At 39.3% G+C, this 18,286-nt stretch overlaps 1 protein-coding gene across 2 annotated transcripts in view; it reads left to right on the top strand.

Annotated features, from left to right (window-relative positions):
• The window catches only part of GRIN2B (glutamate ionotropic receptor NMDA type subunit 2B), a 408,813-nt gene that overhangs the window by 285,773 nt on the left and 104,754 nt on the right, over nucleotides 1-18,286 (top strand). For both annotated transcript variants that reach the window (XM_079140030.1, XM_079140031.1), the window contains one exon: nucleotides 15,473-15,587. In XM_079140030.1, coding sequence (XP_078996156.1) covers nucleotides 15,473-15,587 — 115 coding nt within the window. The remainder of the gene's footprint in view (nucleotides 1-15,472; nucleotides 15,588-18,286) is intronic.

Here is an 18,286-nt window from a genome sequence, read left to right as displayed (position 1 = left end):
GTATTAGATTACACTAATTTGCTGTTCCATCAGCAATGTATGAGTGTACTTTTCTCCCCATGTCCTCACCAACATTTAGTATTACTTACATTCTTAATAATTGCCATTCTGACTGGAGAGAAAATATCAGTGTAGTTTTGATTTTCTTTTCCTTAATTGCTAGAGATGTTGAACATTTTTTAATATATTGTTGGTCATTTGTATCTCTTCTTTTGAGAAGTGTCTGTTGAGAAAGAAACTGACCCCTATCTCTCACCCTGCACACAATTCAACTCAAAGTGGATCAAAGACCTAGGAATTTGACCAGAAACTCTGCAACTGCTGGAAGAAAATGTATGCCCAGCACCCAAGCATGTTGGCACAAGAACCACTTCCTTAAACAAGACTCCTAAAGTGCAAGAAATAAACACCCAAAAATCAATAAGTAGGATGGCATCAAATTAAAAAAGCTTCTGCACAGCCAAGGAAACACAGAATATAAAGAGAGAACCTACAGACTGGGAAGAAATCTTTGTCACCTGCTCCTTAGATAGGGCATTAATATCCAGGACATATAAAGAACTCAAATAACACTGAAAAAAAAAAAAAAAAACCTCTCAATAACCCAATTAATAAATAGGCAAAAGAAGTTAATAGAACTGGTTCTTATGGGCTATAGAAAGAATAAAACATTAACAGGAGAATTTTTTAAAAGCCTGTGTAAGAATGAAATCAGCCCCACCTTTTATCTCATTATTTTTAGAAAGAAAGATGTATATGTTCTTTAGGAGTTATTATTTTTTAAATCAATAATCAGTGGAGTCACTTTTTTTCCACAGCAATTCAATACCCAGTTCTAGTGTGTCTGTGTGTCTGGTGACTTAGAGGGGGTGAGGGTGGAGGTGGGAAGTGAGAAAGCAGCATGGGAGGATTCCCAGACTCATCTTCTAGATGTTCAAAACAAATCAATAGATATTTATAGAATACTTACCACAAGCAAGGCATAATTCAGATTCTGCCAGGGATGATAGGTAAGATTTGATTCTTACCTTTAGACCATGAGTTGTTTATCATGGAGGGCAAGACACATACATGTAAGAAGTTAAGTAACCAAAGGAATACAACAGGTCCGGTGAACAGCAAATGAAATGCAGAAGTGTGGACAGGAGGCTGGAGCGGACAAGAGGGAGAGGCAGGGAGAAGGACTTGGAGGGTCAGTGAAAGTGGAGAGCGAGGGTAGATTGATCTGAACAGACAAACATAAACATTTGGATCGCACTCAACGAGAGAAAACGAAGGCCGCAGGAAAGTGGTAATGTTCAGGGGACAGTGAAGAAGCAGTTGGTTTTTGAACAGGTTCATATGGAGAAGAGAGAGAATATATATGGTGCCAGGATGCAGCGGGCCTTGACTAGGGCAGGTTTCCACCCTCGCTAGCGAGGAAATTTGGAGATTTTTGAGCTCTCATTGACGTAACTTGAAAGAACCTACACTGGCTAAGTTGAGAGATATTGGGTGGGGTGAGGTAAGGCAGAAGGCCCAGATGTGAGCCATTGCAGGTATAGGGGTATGAGATGATGAAGCTCTGGTAGGATGAATGTTGTAGACCTGGAAAATAAAGGACAAATGCAAGAAGTATTTTGAAAGAAAAGAAAGGTTTATTTTATTTGTTCTAATTAGTTGTACCTGACAGTAGAATTCATTTATACATTTTGATAGATCATACATAGAGTGTAATTTCTCATTTTTCTGATTATACATATTTCAGGGTCACATCAGTAATGCAGTCTATACATGTACATGAGGAAATAATGTTTGTTTCACTCTACTCATCTTCCTTCCCCATACCCCTTCCCCTCCCTTCACTCTCCTCTACCTAACATAAAGTAACTCTATTCTTCCCTAGCACCGCCACCCCCACTTAACGTGATTTAGCATTTGCATATCCGAGAAAACATGCGGCCTTTGTGTTTGGGTTTGGTTTATTTCATATAGCATGATATTCTCTAGTTCCATCCACTTATCAGCAAATGCCAGAATTTCATTCTTCTTTAAAGCTGATAGTAATATTCCATCATATATGTATACCACATTTTCTATATCCATTCATCTGTTTGAGGGGCACCTAACTTGCTTCCATAGCTTAGCTATTGCAAATTGAGATGCTATAACATTGATATGGCTGTGTCACTGTAGTATGTTGATTTTAGTCCTTTGGATATAAACCGAGGAGTGGGATACCTGGGTCAAATGGTGGTTCTATTCCAAGTTTTCTTAGGAATCACCCTACTGCTTTCCCATAATGGTTGTACCAATTTGCATTGAAAGGAAAGTTTGGGGGGGAGTCCTCAGTCATGAGTAGTTAGAAAGGATGAAGTCAGGACTAAAGGAATAAAGCTAATAATAGTTCTAAGTGCCTACTAATGTGGCAGGCACACTTTTCAAGTGCTTAATAAATATTAAGTCACTGAAAAAGAAAATTAGAATTCAGAAGTTTTGAAGGGAAGATAAAGCAATTCTCAGGTGTGACAAGTTTGGAACAGGGACAATACAAGCGGAAATGACTGGAAAGGGTCCGAAATGGGGATGTGAAGTGAGGACCACAGGAGTACCACTGGGACTCAAGCCACATAGAAGAGTCGGTGACATAAGAATGGCTGATACCTCCATGAGGACCTGAACTGATTTCCTCAAAGTGAGTAAGTAAACCATTATAAGGAAAAGACAAACAAAAGCAGCCAGCAGAGGAGGCAAAGAAGGAGCCAATCGCAGACGAAGAAGAGAACCAAGATGATGCAGCAGGGCAGGACCTAGAAAGAACATTTCCAAAGGGAAGGGCATATTCTACAGTGCAACTCCTCCCAGCAGGACGAATGCTAAGAATCACCCATGCATCTGGCTGTCCAGACCCCAGTGTGTTCTGCCTCCCTTATTGAGGGTAATTAAGAGTTGATTATAGCCCTAAAGAAATATGTAATATGTATTTTTAAGTCCAAGCAGAACTTGGACAGTCTGTGCCAAGCCAAGATAAACTTTTTCCAATCTTAACTGAGCCAATAAATATTCTAGCTTTGTTGTCTGCCTCTAACAAGAAATCCAAGAATGTAGAAATCCTAGACTTCATACTGACTTCCTCCCAGAGCGTGCTCTGAGAATTAATTCTCTGTAAGTCCAGTCAAGCTTACTGCTTTGTGGTTGGTCTTCTGTTTTCTTATAAGGCAAATTAATTCCATTTCTTGCCTTTTTGGGGTTAGTGCTTGTGAAATATGACAGATTGACAGCCCCCTAGAGAATGGAGTTCTCTTATTATTCTATGAATGTATCTCCTGACCAGCAATGTCTCCAGTCTTTCACAGGGCTGTGGAGAGCCGGTGTGTTTGTTCTGCTCCGGGTAGACTTCCTTTATGTGCTCCATGAGTGACAGTTAAAAGCAGCTGATGGCTTCTGTTGGTAGTACAAATAGTGATTAAGATCCTGACTCTGGAGACATTCAGGTCTGGGTTTGGATTTTAGTTCTACCATGTTAGAGCTTGTGGTTTCTTTGTTTCCGCTTCTCTCACCATTGTTTCTTTTAACGATATTATTTTAATGTAAGGCTGTGGAAAGGACTGAGCTTTAGAATCACTCACAAGTAGAAGAGTTCTAGCTCGCCATGCAACAGCCTGGGGCTTTCATTATAATTAACTATTATATAATCCTATATAATCATGCTATTATTTTTGTAGAATTGTTGTGAGAATTTAAAATAATATAAAGCATCCAGAACAGAGCTTAGCATGTGTTCAATAATGATAGCATTGCTAGATTTTTTTTTTAATTGAGCAACCAGAACAGAAATACTACTTCCAAGCAATTTCACTTATATGTTAGAAGGCTATGAGACTCATTTACCTTGGGGAGACAAAACCCTGAAACTGTGTGTTGAAAAGGAAAAAAAATTGTCAATCATTATTATGTACATAATGCTAAACTATAGGTTGACTTTTCAACCGATTTGATTGATTCCTGGGAAGGCAGTTCCTAAGAGAAATCAGCTTATTCTCCTTTACATTAATGTGATAAAGATGAAATTGTTGCAGAGAAAAAAGAGACATCAAAGTGGTACCAGAATCATAAATCTGTAAAGTTGGGGATCTCATTGCTAAAAGACAGAGGAAAATGCCTTGGACTTGGTCCTGGTAGGTTTGACTTGATAGCAAAACATTCATGTTAAGAAGTCCAATCAGAAATATTATGCTAATGGTCCAGAAAGAGGTAGAGCCTGTGATAGAGATTTCAGAAGCCCTAGTGTGGGTGGGATTTTGATGCTATGACTGCACATGAGTCTCAAGAGAATGTAGACTCAAAACCAAGTTGCAGGTGCCCTCAGGCTAGAGAGGAGGATGCTGGGCCTGAGGTATGTAAGGAAAACCAAGTTGCTTAAGATAACTGTAAGCAACGATATGAAAAGGAAAGGGAAATCGCCTAAAAATTGGGGTGTGTCAACTGTTGGAAGTTGTACATGTCAAGGAAAGGATGGCAGAGCAAAAACTACTGATTATACTTTTGTTGACCTTGCTTTGATTATTGATGACATCATAAAAGGTTTTTCGGTAGAATGAGAGAAGCAAAGACAAGATTGCAGGATTGCAAGATTCCAAGATTGATGTCTGGTGAGGAAATAAGGCAATCCAGTGTCAATTACCTTTTTAAAAAAAGTTTGCAGCAGGAAGAAGTAGAGAATGGAATTACTTTTCAGAGGGCTGAAATCTGGACCTGCTGTAGCCCACAAAGAGTAATGGTATAATGCACAGTAATTTCAGAAGCATTAAAGAGCATGTTTCCATGGAAACATCAACCTACAGAAGAAGAGAAAGAGCTAGGATCCCCTGACAAAGAAGAAACAGCAGTTCTAGCCCCCACATGGTACAGCAGGGAGCGATGATTACATGTTTCTTTCAGCTTTCCCTGTGAAGATGCCCTTGGGGTGCCGGTGCTGTCCTCAATGAGGATGAGGGAGACAGGGACTTGAGGTTGATTCAGATAAACTCTTGCCCTCATTTTGCTTGAAACTCTGACTCAAGGGTCATCCATTTTAGAATACTGGAAAAGATCAATGGGTGCCTTTCAGTAAGTAAGTAAATAAGTTTGATCTTCCCTTTCCCTCTCTGATAAGTGCCATACTGTACTATGATTTAGAGCAATACTTGCAGAAACTCTAGACACATAAGACATGGAGTTGACTGATAACCTTTGACCCACCTGTCCCTGCATTATAGTTTCCATTTTGGTGTGTTCTCCTCGGTTATATGTAATTGGTCTCACTGTTTTCAGATTCTTGATATCCTTTTTGCTAACTAGTGTAAATTTCCTGGGTTCCTAAAACCAGCCCTACTTTTAGGCATAGGTCCCTTCACTGAACGAACAGTAGTCCAAAAGCTATTCCCCAGACCATGTTATAGAAACCAAGTTAACAAACTCCTTATTGCTAACTAACCTTCCCTGACGTTCATGTTCTCCATCCCCATCTGACATTCCACTTGGCACTACTTTTGCTGTCTTTGTCTTTCCTTGGTTTCCCAGACTCAAGAAATCACTTTGTTCTCTATGTGATAGGTGTTTAACCACACGGAAGGTATGGTTCATGAATAGGTGTGTTGTTTTGGTTTGTTTTGTTCTGTTCTGTTTTGTTTGCAGTGCTGGGGATCTAACCCAGGGTCTCTTGTGCATGCTAGGCAAGTGCTCACTGGTAGAGCACTTGCCCTGTGACTAGGTTTTCTAAGCCAGAAATGTGTTTTTGAATGACAGCCTTCACCACTCTCTCTGACTTGCACAGTAGCATGATGTAATTATAGGTTGTCCATGTCACCTAAAGACATGACCTTCACCCAGGCATCTTGAGTCCTCTGTCTGATGGAAACCTTTCCATGTTCTTGGAATATCCTCCCCCTTTGACCCTCTTCCCATAATTGCTTCTGGAAATCTCTACTTGAAGATTTTTGCCAAACATTACTGGAAATATAAATTATAACCTTTTCCATGAGTGACAATTCCTCATAATCTCTACTACAATCCCTGTAGTTGAATCCTTAACTAATTCATCATAAATTCATTCAACCTCTTTTGCCCCCTGCCATCAGTACAGCTGTTTAGAAGAATGATGAAAATAAGAATATGGTAGCAGCAAAGAGTGTAGGGGCCATGGTATTTGCAAGGTGTTGATTTTACTGATGACCTTAGGTGTAAGAGAGTGGAGAGAGTCTCCTGAAGAGGGAAGAACAAATTGAAGGTCAAAAGGAAGAGAAAAGACTCCTCTTTCTTTTTCTTTGGTGTCATGCTCAGGCCACTTTGGAATCTTTGAGTATATATATATATACTCAAGATTTCTGTCAAGTTGTCTAAAGTTCACAGGAAGAAAAAGGTTTATGGTCAAAACTGAACGGTTCTAGAGAAATCTCTGCCAGTTGTTGTTTGGCCTGTTTTGGCATACCCGTGAGGAGTATTGCCACTAGCATGAGTTAAGATGTGGTGTCAGAAAGGTAAGTCTTCACTTTGAAATGACTACTAGGCATAACCAAAGAAATAGCATTGCCCTAAGTGATCATCTAGTCTTTGACTGTCTTAGCATTTCTCTGGGGGAGGTTTTGCTGCTAAATTTTGGTAGTGTGTGCTAGGCTACTTCCCAACATATACAGCATCTTATCTGTGGAAGAGGAAAGGAATCTTATTTAAATTTTTAAAAGGAAGTAATTTTAATTCATGGATAGCATGGAAATATGAACTAAAAGGAAACACTAACAATAACATTGCCTTTATTGAGAAGTTGTTAGTTTCCTTCCCACTACAAGTTCTAGTATTCCCATTAACACCGGTAAGCCTGGGTTTCCCATGGTGTCTTAGCAGGTCTCAACCAGAGCAGAAGTGACTAGGAGTCATGAGAACAAGGAAGAATTCCTTTCCCACTGCTAAGTTCTGTGCACAGACCTAAATGAGAAGCAGCTTTGATATGCTGATTATTTGATGAATTAGCATCAAAGATGGCATCCCTAGTTCCCTAAGAAGTGTTATACTTGAACCAGTCTGGAAAGCAGTATGGAGATTCTTCAAAAGACTTGGAATGGAACCACCATTGGAACCAGTTATCCCACTTCTCGGCATTTACCCAAAGGACTTAAAAGCAGCATACTACAGTGATGCAGTCACATCAATTTTTATAGCAACTCAATTTGCAATAGCTAAACTATGGAACCAACCTGGGTTCCCCTCAACAGATGAATGCATAAAGAAAATGTGGTATATATACACAATGGAATATTACCCAGCCATAAAGAAGAATGAAGTATGACATTTGCTGGTAAATGTATGGAACCGGAGACTATCATGATAGGTGAAATAAGCCAATCCCAAAAAACCAAAAACTGAATGTTCTGTCTCATATGAGGATGATAACACAGAATGGGGTCCAGTGGAGAATAGGTTCAGTGGATTAGATAAAGCATAATGAAGGGAAGGGAGAGAGGATGTTTTTAGGAAAAACAGTAAAATGAATTGGATGTAACTTTCCTATGTTCATATGTGGATACACAACTAGTGAAACTCCACATCATGTTAAACTATAAGAATGGGATCCTAATTAGAATAAGTTGTACTCCATGTATAATATGTTAAAATATACTCTAGTGTCCTGTATATCTAAAAAGAACAAATACAAAATTTCAAAAATAATTAGGAAAAAGTTGTGTTGCACCTGTACACAAAAGTAGGAAAAGTGCCTTTCTCTGAAAGGATTTTAAAGAGAATTACACTGTGTTCAAAGCAAGGCTATGGGAGGTCAGGATGGGATCATTTTGTTGAGAAGTCATTTATTCTAGACTAAAATTATGGAAATATGAGCTCATCTTTTGCCTTCCTCAGAAAGTGAACTTTATATTGAAGTAGCATGATTAAGTGGTTCTCCACTGCAAAATACCTTCCAGGGGTTAACCAATCATAGTAGGGAAAAGCAAATGTGCTCAAACTTTAATAGTTTGGGATATGATAGGAATGAGAGGAGGAAATGTACCACCTGATGGTGCTATGAAAAAGCAGAGATCTGGGACTTGGGACACCCAGACCCTAAATTTGAGTGGCCATAGCATGCAGCATCTCTCTGGGCTTCGATGTGTTTAGCTTTAAATGTTAAAAGGTTGGACTGTGACCCAAAAGTCCCTGCAAACACTAAATTTTTTGGACACCCAGGCAATATTTTTAAAAGACAATAAGGATAACAATGATAACAGCAGCAAAACACATAATGTTCTCTGTAGTAGCTAGTGCTAACTCCTTTAAGTAATACAGAATCATTTAATCTTCACAACAATCTTGTGAGATAGATGCTATTTCTATTCACATTTTTATGATAAATAAACTGAGGCAAAGAAATGTTAAATAACCTGCAAGATCACAGGACTTCAAAATTGGCAGATCTAGGATTTAAGCAGAGGTCAAGTGACTACAGTGTTCTTAAACACCTTGCTGCACTGCCTTTTGGTGTGTGTGTGTGTGTGTGTGTGTGTGTGTGTGTGTGTGTGCGCGCGCGCGCGCACGCACACCTGTGATACATTCTATGTTCTTTTCCTTATCATTTATTCCATTTCTCCTGTGCATTTTCTTTCTATTAATCTCTCACTACTAAGAATTTTGGGGGCATTGTCCAGACCTTTTCATTCAATTGAGTATAGGATATCACACCAATAAGAACAAGCTCCTGGGTTTGATCCTAGATGGACCTATAGGTTAAGTCCAGAAGAGAACTGATTCCTGGCCATGGCCTGTCACATTGACCCCCAGTTGATGAAAAGGTACAGATGGGTAGATAAGAGTCCATCATAGCTGATGGGAGAGCCACTCAGAATTCTTACTGATATGACAATTGGTCAGAAACAGCATCTCTCTGGAGGGAAATTAATGTTCTCCACCTTCTTATATACAAGCAGAGATTGTTGGGTTAATCTCAACAATCCTCCTCTATTTTCTTTCCTTTCAGATAAAACTAATGAATAGCATTCAGCTGTGAAACAGAATCCAGGTAATGGCTCTCAGAAATGATTCACCGTTAGACCTAGGAGTGTGAAAAGACTTTCTCTTTGTAATACATGGTGGACTGACGCATCACTACGTACCCTCAAATGAATGCAGTTTAGCCCAAACTGCTAAGGGACTAAAGCACATTCCTCACCACTAGTAACTGGGCAACCAGTTGTCAAGATACTTTAGTATCTCATTAGCTTAACACCACTAATTTAGAATTTAAATAACTTAGATATGAACTAGCCCAACCTGATCATTTTACTATTGTGAAGAATGGTTTGCAAAATAAATCAATGACATAAACACTATTTCAGACCAAGTGTTTACTTCATTAGAAGACAAACTATTTTTAACCTGTCTTGAGCAATTTTAAGTTAATGTTATGGTTTTCCCTTTAAATTAGTTTTTCCTGAGATTCTCTGCTAGGTAGACTTTTGCCTAATAAGAGAAAAAGACAGGTTATAAAACTGTTTTTTTTTTTTCTCTAATTATTTTGTCCAATGCATGACAATATTTTTGTATATGACATTGTGTTTCTAAGGAAACAATCTCCTCAAATCCCTTTCCCCTAAAGAGACCATTGTTGACAATACTAAATAATTCATACATCTTGAAAAGATTGTCGCCCTGCTTAGGCACTGGTGCATCTAGTATTTGGGCAGAGGTCATCTGACTGCAGCATCCTGGCTCTTAAACACTGTGTTACATTGCTGTGTGTGTAATATATATGGTATTCCTTTCCTTTTTTCTTTTTTGTTTGCTTGTTCCTCATTTTCTTTTTTAGCAGCACTTTGGGGTATTGTCTAGACTTTTTCATTTGTTTGAATGTAGGATATCTTTCTAATGGGAACAGTCTCCTGGGTTTGATCCCAGAAGAATCCATCACTAAGCCCAGAAGACAATTATTCACTGACCATGACCTGTCACATTGATCACATTATGCTGGATTGATCATTTTGGATTCATTCTGATAATTATGAATTTCTAAGTTAGGAAATATTCAGAAATTTTTATTCGTTCTAACCAAACCATAACATTGAACATCTAATTTTTAAAATCATTGCCTTTTCCCTTCAACACTGATCTCTAATTAGGTAACATTTTTAAATTAAAATTTTAGAGTCCACTATTTCTAATTCTGTGGGAAATTGTTTCTACTATTTCTAGGGGAAAATGTGTATAAGTAATAGTGATTTATAGCAGGATATGCCACTCCTTTGAAAGACTTTTTGAAAGATTTGTAGTCTTGCTGTTCAGATGATGAGTGCAATAGCATAATAGCCACAGTACTAATCAGATGAAATGAGAGAGGATAGATATGTTAATTTGCTGCACTACAGTAACCTTCTATTATTTATGTGTATCACATAATATAATATTGTATACCTTGAATATACACAGTAACAATTAATTTAAAAGAGGAAAAGAAATGTAGAGATCAAAAGCATGTTGAAGAAGCCTCTGTGTAGCTCCCCCCACCAGGCAAGCCAAGATGGTTAAGAACCAGTCAGTGTATTCAATAGGTGAGGAGCAAAAGTCTTCAGAGGTAGACATACCAGTAACACAAGGTTAGAGTTATAGATTTTCAGAGCCAAAATATTATAAATTAGGGGTCAAAAATTCACTGCCCCTACCTTAGAACTGTATTCCTTTTCACTTTATTTCTAGTGACCAGAGAATTGAAATGAGAACTCTGGAAATTTGCCATCATTTTGAGGCATGTTGGTGAATGCAGAGAACACTGGCCTAGGGTTGAGGACATTGGAACCCTGTTCCCAGTCCTGTCTTCCCATCTTGGTAAAACCACAAAACTTCTGGACTTCATCTGCCTTATCTAAAAGTAAAAGGATTGGATGAGACCAGATGCCATGTCTCCCATACCACCACACCAATGGATGGTAATATTTTATAAAATAATGCTTCGTGAAAATATGGAGAGCAGAAAAATACTGTGGAGCCATGGCTCTTGGTTTTCTGAGAACATTCTGGCAGGGCATCTTCAGGTGCCTCCCACACAGGACATGCTGCTCCATCATCGACTTAGGCATCAGTGTGGTGCAGTGGATGAGCTCTGCATGGCAGGGACAAAGTCACAGAGGCACAAGGGCTTGTTAACCTCAGCTCGACCCCATTAAACTCGCTGGAGTGTGACTTTGGCCATATAAAACAAATGTGTTGGCTCTGAGCCCGTCAGGATTCTGAGGCTCTTTCTCAACAAGGAGGCAAGCAAGAAATGAGATGGATTTTGTTTTCTTCAGTCTGCATTAGAGACCTATGTAGTCCAGGCCATGACATGTGACATGAGAATGCTAGAATGCACACCAGAATCTTTGAGAAACTGATTTCACTTCAGTTGCTGATGTCATGAAAAAAGACCCTGAACTGAGAAGCAGACTTGAGCTCCAGTCCTGAACAGGAAGGTCACTTGGGAAAAAGTCATTTAGCATCTTGGGATCTCCTCTCTACAATAATGGATCTCAGTGTATAATTTCTATTTTTTTCTACTAGTTCTAGCAATCTGAGGTTCTGTGTAATATTAGAACTTTATGAGACAAGCCCTCAGGTTTCTTATGTGTCAAACTACATCCTAGAGACAAATCAAGCCATTTTTTTAGAATATATCAAATTGATAGGGCATGCAGCGGTCTTATGGGCAGAACTTTTGAATTTGCCACTTGAAGCTAGGATTTCAGATTGTACACTTGAGGGTGACATGTATCTAGAAAAGTAGAGTGGCTACGGGATCTTTTAATCTTCATTACAGTTTAATCATTTGCCCAGGATCTACACATGAAACTGTGAGGTTTTAATTGACAAAGTATAGCAAGAGGCAAGGGTAGTTGAATATTTTCAGGTCTTCTGGAAAGTTAAATTGCTTAAATATGACCATTTGATCTAGTTTATCCTCCACATATGGAATCCAAACTCCATTTCTCAGATGTATTCTGTTGATAGATTGGTCTTGTTGCGATGTAGTTTATTCCCACTTTTATTCACTGAGGTTCAAAATTAAGCAAGTTTCTTGGTTCTGAGTACTTAAATCATGCTCATATATTCTTTTCTGAATGCTCCCCAATATATATTTGTATCACACCATTTATAGTTTTCCTATCCACTATTTAATATGTTCATCACAGCAGTCTTCCTTGAGAAGCTGGGGGTAATGATGTCTCCATTTTAAAGAGGGGTAACCGAGGGTTGGGTGCCAAGGTCACATGTCTAGAAGGAACCATACCCTCCTTTTTTCATACTCTTCACTGAATGGATTGGTTTGTTCTGCTACTCAAAGGGCATCCTTGCTCAAGGATGGTATATATTTTGCAAACTCCTCACTAATATCTAAATGGTGTCACATCACCAGGAATTACTCAGAAAAACACAATGTGAATGATTATATGCTGCTGAAGGATTTAAATGACTTAAAAATACTTTGGAGAAGAATATTTAGTATACTGTCAAAATTTTATAACATTTTGATAAATGTGAAATATCTGAGAAGTGCTCAGATATTAGGTAGATCAAATTAATTTTCACAGTTGGAAAAGGGTGAATACTCTAGAAGGAGAACAATTCCTAAGGAAAATTGGGAGGATGTGGGGCAAGAATAACCAGAGAAATTTAACTACAGGCCAGTTGCATTGCCCGCAAGTGTGGTTTATCTCTGAAAAGCTCAAATTTCTCATTCTATACTCCCTATTCAAAGGAGTCATCTCGAGAGGCTATATACTTATTCCATTCATGCAGCTTACTAATTGAATTATTTCTAGAACTTCAATTTTGTAATTGTCCTCTGAAATGGAAACTTTCTTTAAGTATTTTTAATGGTGATTTAGATAAAGTCAGAATTATTCAGAGCCATGGCTGGTGGAAAGATAGGTGCTCAAGCCAAGTAATTTATTTCCCTCCTTTGCTTCTTTCTTTTCCTTCTTCTTGCCCTCTCTTCTTTCCCCTTCCTTCCTTCATTCAGAAAAAGAGATGGGACTCAACTATTTTGTGTGTTTCATCTTTCTCTGAAGACTTCTAATTATTCTAAGTAATCCAGTATTGTCATGGTAAGAACATATTTTCCAAGATACTGATGCTGGGGACTTAAATTCTACTTTGTTAGTTTAAAATACTCTGTCTTGTGGTTTTGTAATTAGATTCCTCAGAAAGAATCCTACAGGGCTATTGGTTGGGTGTCAGGATTGTTCCAAAATACAAGAGACCTAATTATTTTCTTCAAACGAGTGATGTGTTTGGGTAAGCCGTGCTGAGCTGAGCTGAGAAGCAGTGCAAGATATGGAGAAGATGCGGTGTGGAGCCCTGAGATGGATCAGGGGAGTTTCACGTAGCTGACAGGAGCATATGACAGCTATGTAAGGGAGCCATGGATGTTAAACCTGATGTCGCATATGAGAATCAGGGTGGTATGGTAGAAAGGACTGGGGCTAGGGATGTTATTTCAAGTGTTAACTCCCACTTCCAATTAGTACTGTAACATTGGGTAAATAATTTAACCTCTCTGTGCTTGTTTCCTAATCCATCGACTTAAATGAACTCAGGGTTTCTTTAAAGATGAAAATTGATTTTATAATGGATATACGCTAAATGTCTTCAAATACTCGAGGAACTCTCATGTGGAAGAAGGATTAGAACAAGACTGTAAAATATCTTTAAAAGGAACAAAGTATCAAAGGATTGCAAAGGAGCAGATTTCAACTGCTTGAGGGTGGAGGATAGTATGGTAAGTTCCCAATCAATGGAAGTAATCAAGAGCTGAGAGGACCGGTTTTATGATGTTGTCAAGGGGTGGTATCACCTCCAAGGTGCGGTGGGCTATCTGATTATAAAAATCTCTTTCAGTTCTAAAATTCTAGGACTCTCTACTCTTTGGGCATCTTTTGTGTGTGGTGTTTTTTGTTTGTTTGGTTTTCGTTTTGTTTTGTTTTTGAACAGGGATTGAACTCAGGGACCAGGGGCACTCAGCCACTAAGCCACATCCCCAGCCCTATTTTGTATTTTATTTAGAGACAGGGTCTCACTGAAGTGCTTAGTGCCTTGCTTTTGCTGAGTCTGGCTTTGAACTCACAATCCTCCTGCCTCAGCCTCCCTGAGTCCCTGGAGTCTTTTGTGCTTTTGATTTGCATTTGTGAAGCTATGCACAACCAGGGAATAACAAACTGAAAACAATCCCAAAAAATTCTAGAAGAGAGAATTGATCCATAAAAGTATGGTTCATGCTGCCTAGACATCCTTAAAATTGTCAAAAGCCTATGAATTCTAGTGACCTTTTCATTTAATCTAATGTGACTTGAAACATTCCAAGAGTCTCTCAGTTTCATTGAATGAGAAAAGTTAAAAGAAGGACCTTAAAGCCGCCTCCTTCACTGTTCTTGTAAGATGCCCCCTTGCTCCTTAGCAGAGACCCATCTCACGAGCACCATCAGGTCCAAAGCTCAAGAAGCAAGTCATTTGAACACAGCTAATCATTATTGATTCCATGGGCCACTGTAGCAAAAGGACATTAATTACCATCAGGCTGGTTGCATTAATGCAGTTGTAATGAGCATACCTGTGGGAATTGCCAATGAAGGAACTGCTCTCGAGATCACAGTCAGCTGCAGAGGACTCCAGGGGCTGGGGTGCAGGTGTCCAGGAGGAAGACAGTTTCATTGGTATGACTTTAGTTACCTCCAATGTTTCTGCTCATTGGTGCTCATGTTCCAGAGCACTCTGAAATGATTTTCTTTGCTTTTCTGACCCTCAGGTAGTTTCTGTTCACTATACATAATACAAAACCGTGGTTTCCAGATGCATCCTGTGTTACCAGTAGGACTCATCTTCCAACTTTTAGAAATATAGACTGGGCAAGACCTCAGTAAGAGAGAGTATGTGCTTTTCTAGAGAATAGGGAGAGGGCCTAAATTTCTACATGCCACCTTTCTTAGCAGAACTTTGTCACTTTTTTTTCTTGTCTCTACCTCCTCCACTCCTTTTTCCACCTCCTTTCATGAATAATTGTTAACACTTAATGAAGGTTTACTCTGCACCAGTCCCCATGGTAAGTGTTTAACCTAGTTATCCCATTTAAGCCTTACAGACCTGGTAAGGTAGGCCCTTTATTATCCTACTTTCTGCAGGTAGGAAAAATAAAAAACAAAAAACATGAAATTCCAAAGGTTAAATGATTTGCTCCAAGTCAGAACTATAGACTGAACTCAAACCAGGTGACCTTATTTTGAACTATTATACTATTTTGGCATATGATTCCTGTTAGGTGAAAACTTGGATAATTCTATTGCATAATCACCTGGGAGTTCAAAGAGTACCAAGTTTTCTGACGATATCTGTATATCTCTCCACATCTGTCTCCATCCACCTTTCTCTCTATATCTACCTGACTGTCTTGTTCGTGGTATGCCTTTTTCATGTTTTTAATCTCACTTTTATTTTATCTTTACAGGTATCTGATCAATGTCACTTTTGAGGGAAGAAATCTGTCCTTCAGTGAAGATGGCTACCAGATGCACCCGAAACTGGTGATAATCCTTCTGAACAAGGAGAGGAAGTGGGAGAGGGTAGGACATGTCTTTGGCAATTCTTGAGCAAAATAGAGGGGTAGGGATGTAAAATTTTGTGGCACACTAAAGGAAAACAGTCCCTTGATTTTCATCCCTAGACCCAGAGAGAAAGAGGTCAAAACTTGGAAAATATAGGAGAAACTAGATCTCAAAACTTGCACCTTCATTTTCCTGCTTCCTTGGTAATCAAGAAGTTGTTTCCTTTATCCATTCCTGTTTATTGCTGGTGATTGCATTGCTGTCTGAATCATGGCTGTTTTAATGGAAGATTATATATGTGGAATATAACATAATTTGGTGAAGAAACCAAACAGGTGGTACCATTCAGAAGTTGTGTCCTACACTGTCTGAGGAGGCCCATAAAGCCTAGTTTATGAGCAAACATGCAGAGATGGACTGTGATTGAAGAGTGCTATGCAAAGCTGTGTTCAGAATCTCTCCCACTGCCAGACGATCACAATATTTAAAATTCTCCCATTAGAAATTAATTTCTGTGGACGTCAGACTGGCTCTGCTATTTACCAACCTTTCTGCTTAGGACCTTGGACAAATCTCTTCACTATTCTGTGTTCAATTTCCTCATATATAAAATGGGAATAACAATAGAATTCATATCACAGATATGCAGATTAAATATATCAATACCTATAAAGTACTTGAAAAGGTGCCTGGTACACAGTGATAAGTCAATAAATATTTAGGTTTAATTATTATTCCAGATTCCTAAGTAAACACAGATGTTCCAGATGGTAGAGTCATCACTGACCTTTCTTCAGGTATGTTCTGTTGGACACTTGTCCCTTGAGACACTTTGCTGAAAAATGGTTCTACAGATAAATATGATTGGGAAACACTACCTATTACTTCTCACTCCAGGAGCATCTCAGAATGTATTAGCATTTGAGAGGTCAGAGGTATCTCTCAGTAAACAAATATCTTAAATTTTATTTAATATGGCATTTCCCCAACTTATTTAACCACAAGATCCCCTTTGTTTATGATAGTCATATTCCATGAAGACACTTTGATAAACTGATTTAAGACAAGTTCCATAGACTCCATAGGCCTACTGGCTGAAATAGGCTTTAAAATACCAGCATGGTTTACACTGGAGTGGAAACCAAGTATGTTAGTCAGTTTTCCATCACTGTGACAACATACCTGAGATAACTCAACCTCTAAGGAGGAAAGATTTAATTTGGCTTATGGTTTCAGAGGTTTCAGTCCATGATCACCTGGCCCTGTTGCTTTGGGTCTGTGGTAAGGCAGTGCATTATAGCAAGGAGCATGTGGTGGGGGAGGCCTGTTCACCTCACTGTGGCCAGGAAGCAGAAAGAGACAGGAATGGCCTGAATTCCAATATCCCCTTCAGGGGACCCTCCCCTTCCAGTGACCTAACATCCTCCCTTTAGGCCCCACCTCCTAAAGATTTCACCATCTCCCAGTAGCCTGACAGGCGAGTAAGTGAGCCCTAACACATGGGCCTTTGGAGGACATTCATGATTCAAACTATAGAACTAAGCTATACATTTCTAGAAAGAATAGCCAGGAAGAGACCAGAGATAAACTCCCTGAAGTTCACAATCTGACCACAGAAATCCTAGGATGGTTAGTTAGATGAATACCCACTTGTGAACAAGACATGTGTGGCTCAGGTACTAGAACCCAGAACATGGTACTTAGATTTTTGAGGGACATCAGTCTATCACATAGTTGCTGTCATCAGGCACAATTATAAAGCTTATGTTGTGCCTGATGCTCTTGATTAAGTTACCCTCCCTCCACTGAGTTATTATTTGTTCAGAAATGGTTGTTCCCTGGACTCCTGCTCTCCATCCCAATCAAGCTGCCTTTCGCTGCTGCTGTAAAGACATCATGATTTCAGAAGTGTTCTGGCTCCTCATGTATAACAGATACTTCTGTATATCTCCAAACAAGGAGTTATTAATAACTGAGACTTCAAACATGGCTCAGAAGACATCCCGCTGGAGTGGCTTTCATGCGGTGGACTCATGATTACTGCCTCAAGCAGGAAGTACCTCATAACTGTCCTTAAAGAGACACCACCTATAGTCCTGCAGCTGTCACTTCCTTGGGCTGGGATCAGAGGCCTGTGGCCCTCACCCCTTTCCAGAACCAGACCCTCCTTCTGGTGTTTATCAATCCTAGCTCTCATGATTATTCCTTATTTTAAATATGATCCAGGAAGCAAAGTTTTTTAAACAGGGCTCCTTGTCCCTGACCCAACCTTTGTCTGTTTAGATCAGCCCCACATATGGGTGCTAGAATGAGCTTCCTAAAACACAACTGTGTATCTTTCCCTGCCCAAAACCCACTCAAGGCTTCTATGATTTACCTATTGGGTTCACATTTACCCATTCTTGCATTGGCTCTGGTCTACCTTCCAAGGCCTATCTTCTCTTCCTCCTCATTTCCTACTCTGGGCTCCTTTCTATTCTGAGAATGTGCCTTTGTGTGTCCTGCCCCTGTAGAGCATGTCATAATGTTTCCTTTTCCTGGAACACATTGTACTGTTGTACAAATCACAAGCATCCTTCAAAGCCCAGTTAAAATGTCGCTGCCTCCTTCCCTGTTCTTTGACTGCAGTGTAATGCTCCCTCCTCTCCCCTGAAGCATCAGTCCACGGTTCTGTTGCTGCATCTGTTGTCATACCCTCCTTGTTAGTGTTGTGTGCA

The sequence above is a fragment of the Sciurus vulgaris genome (genome assembly GCF_902686455.1).
Source record: "Sciurus vulgaris genome assembly, chromosome: 5".
In the NCBI taxonomy this organism is placed as follows: Eukaryota; Metazoa; Chordata; class Mammalia; order Rodentia; family Sciuridae; genus Sciurus; species Sciurus vulgaris.
The sequence above is the reverse complement of the archived record's forward strand: the minus strand, read 5'-3'. Positions and strand labels throughout refer to the sequence as shown.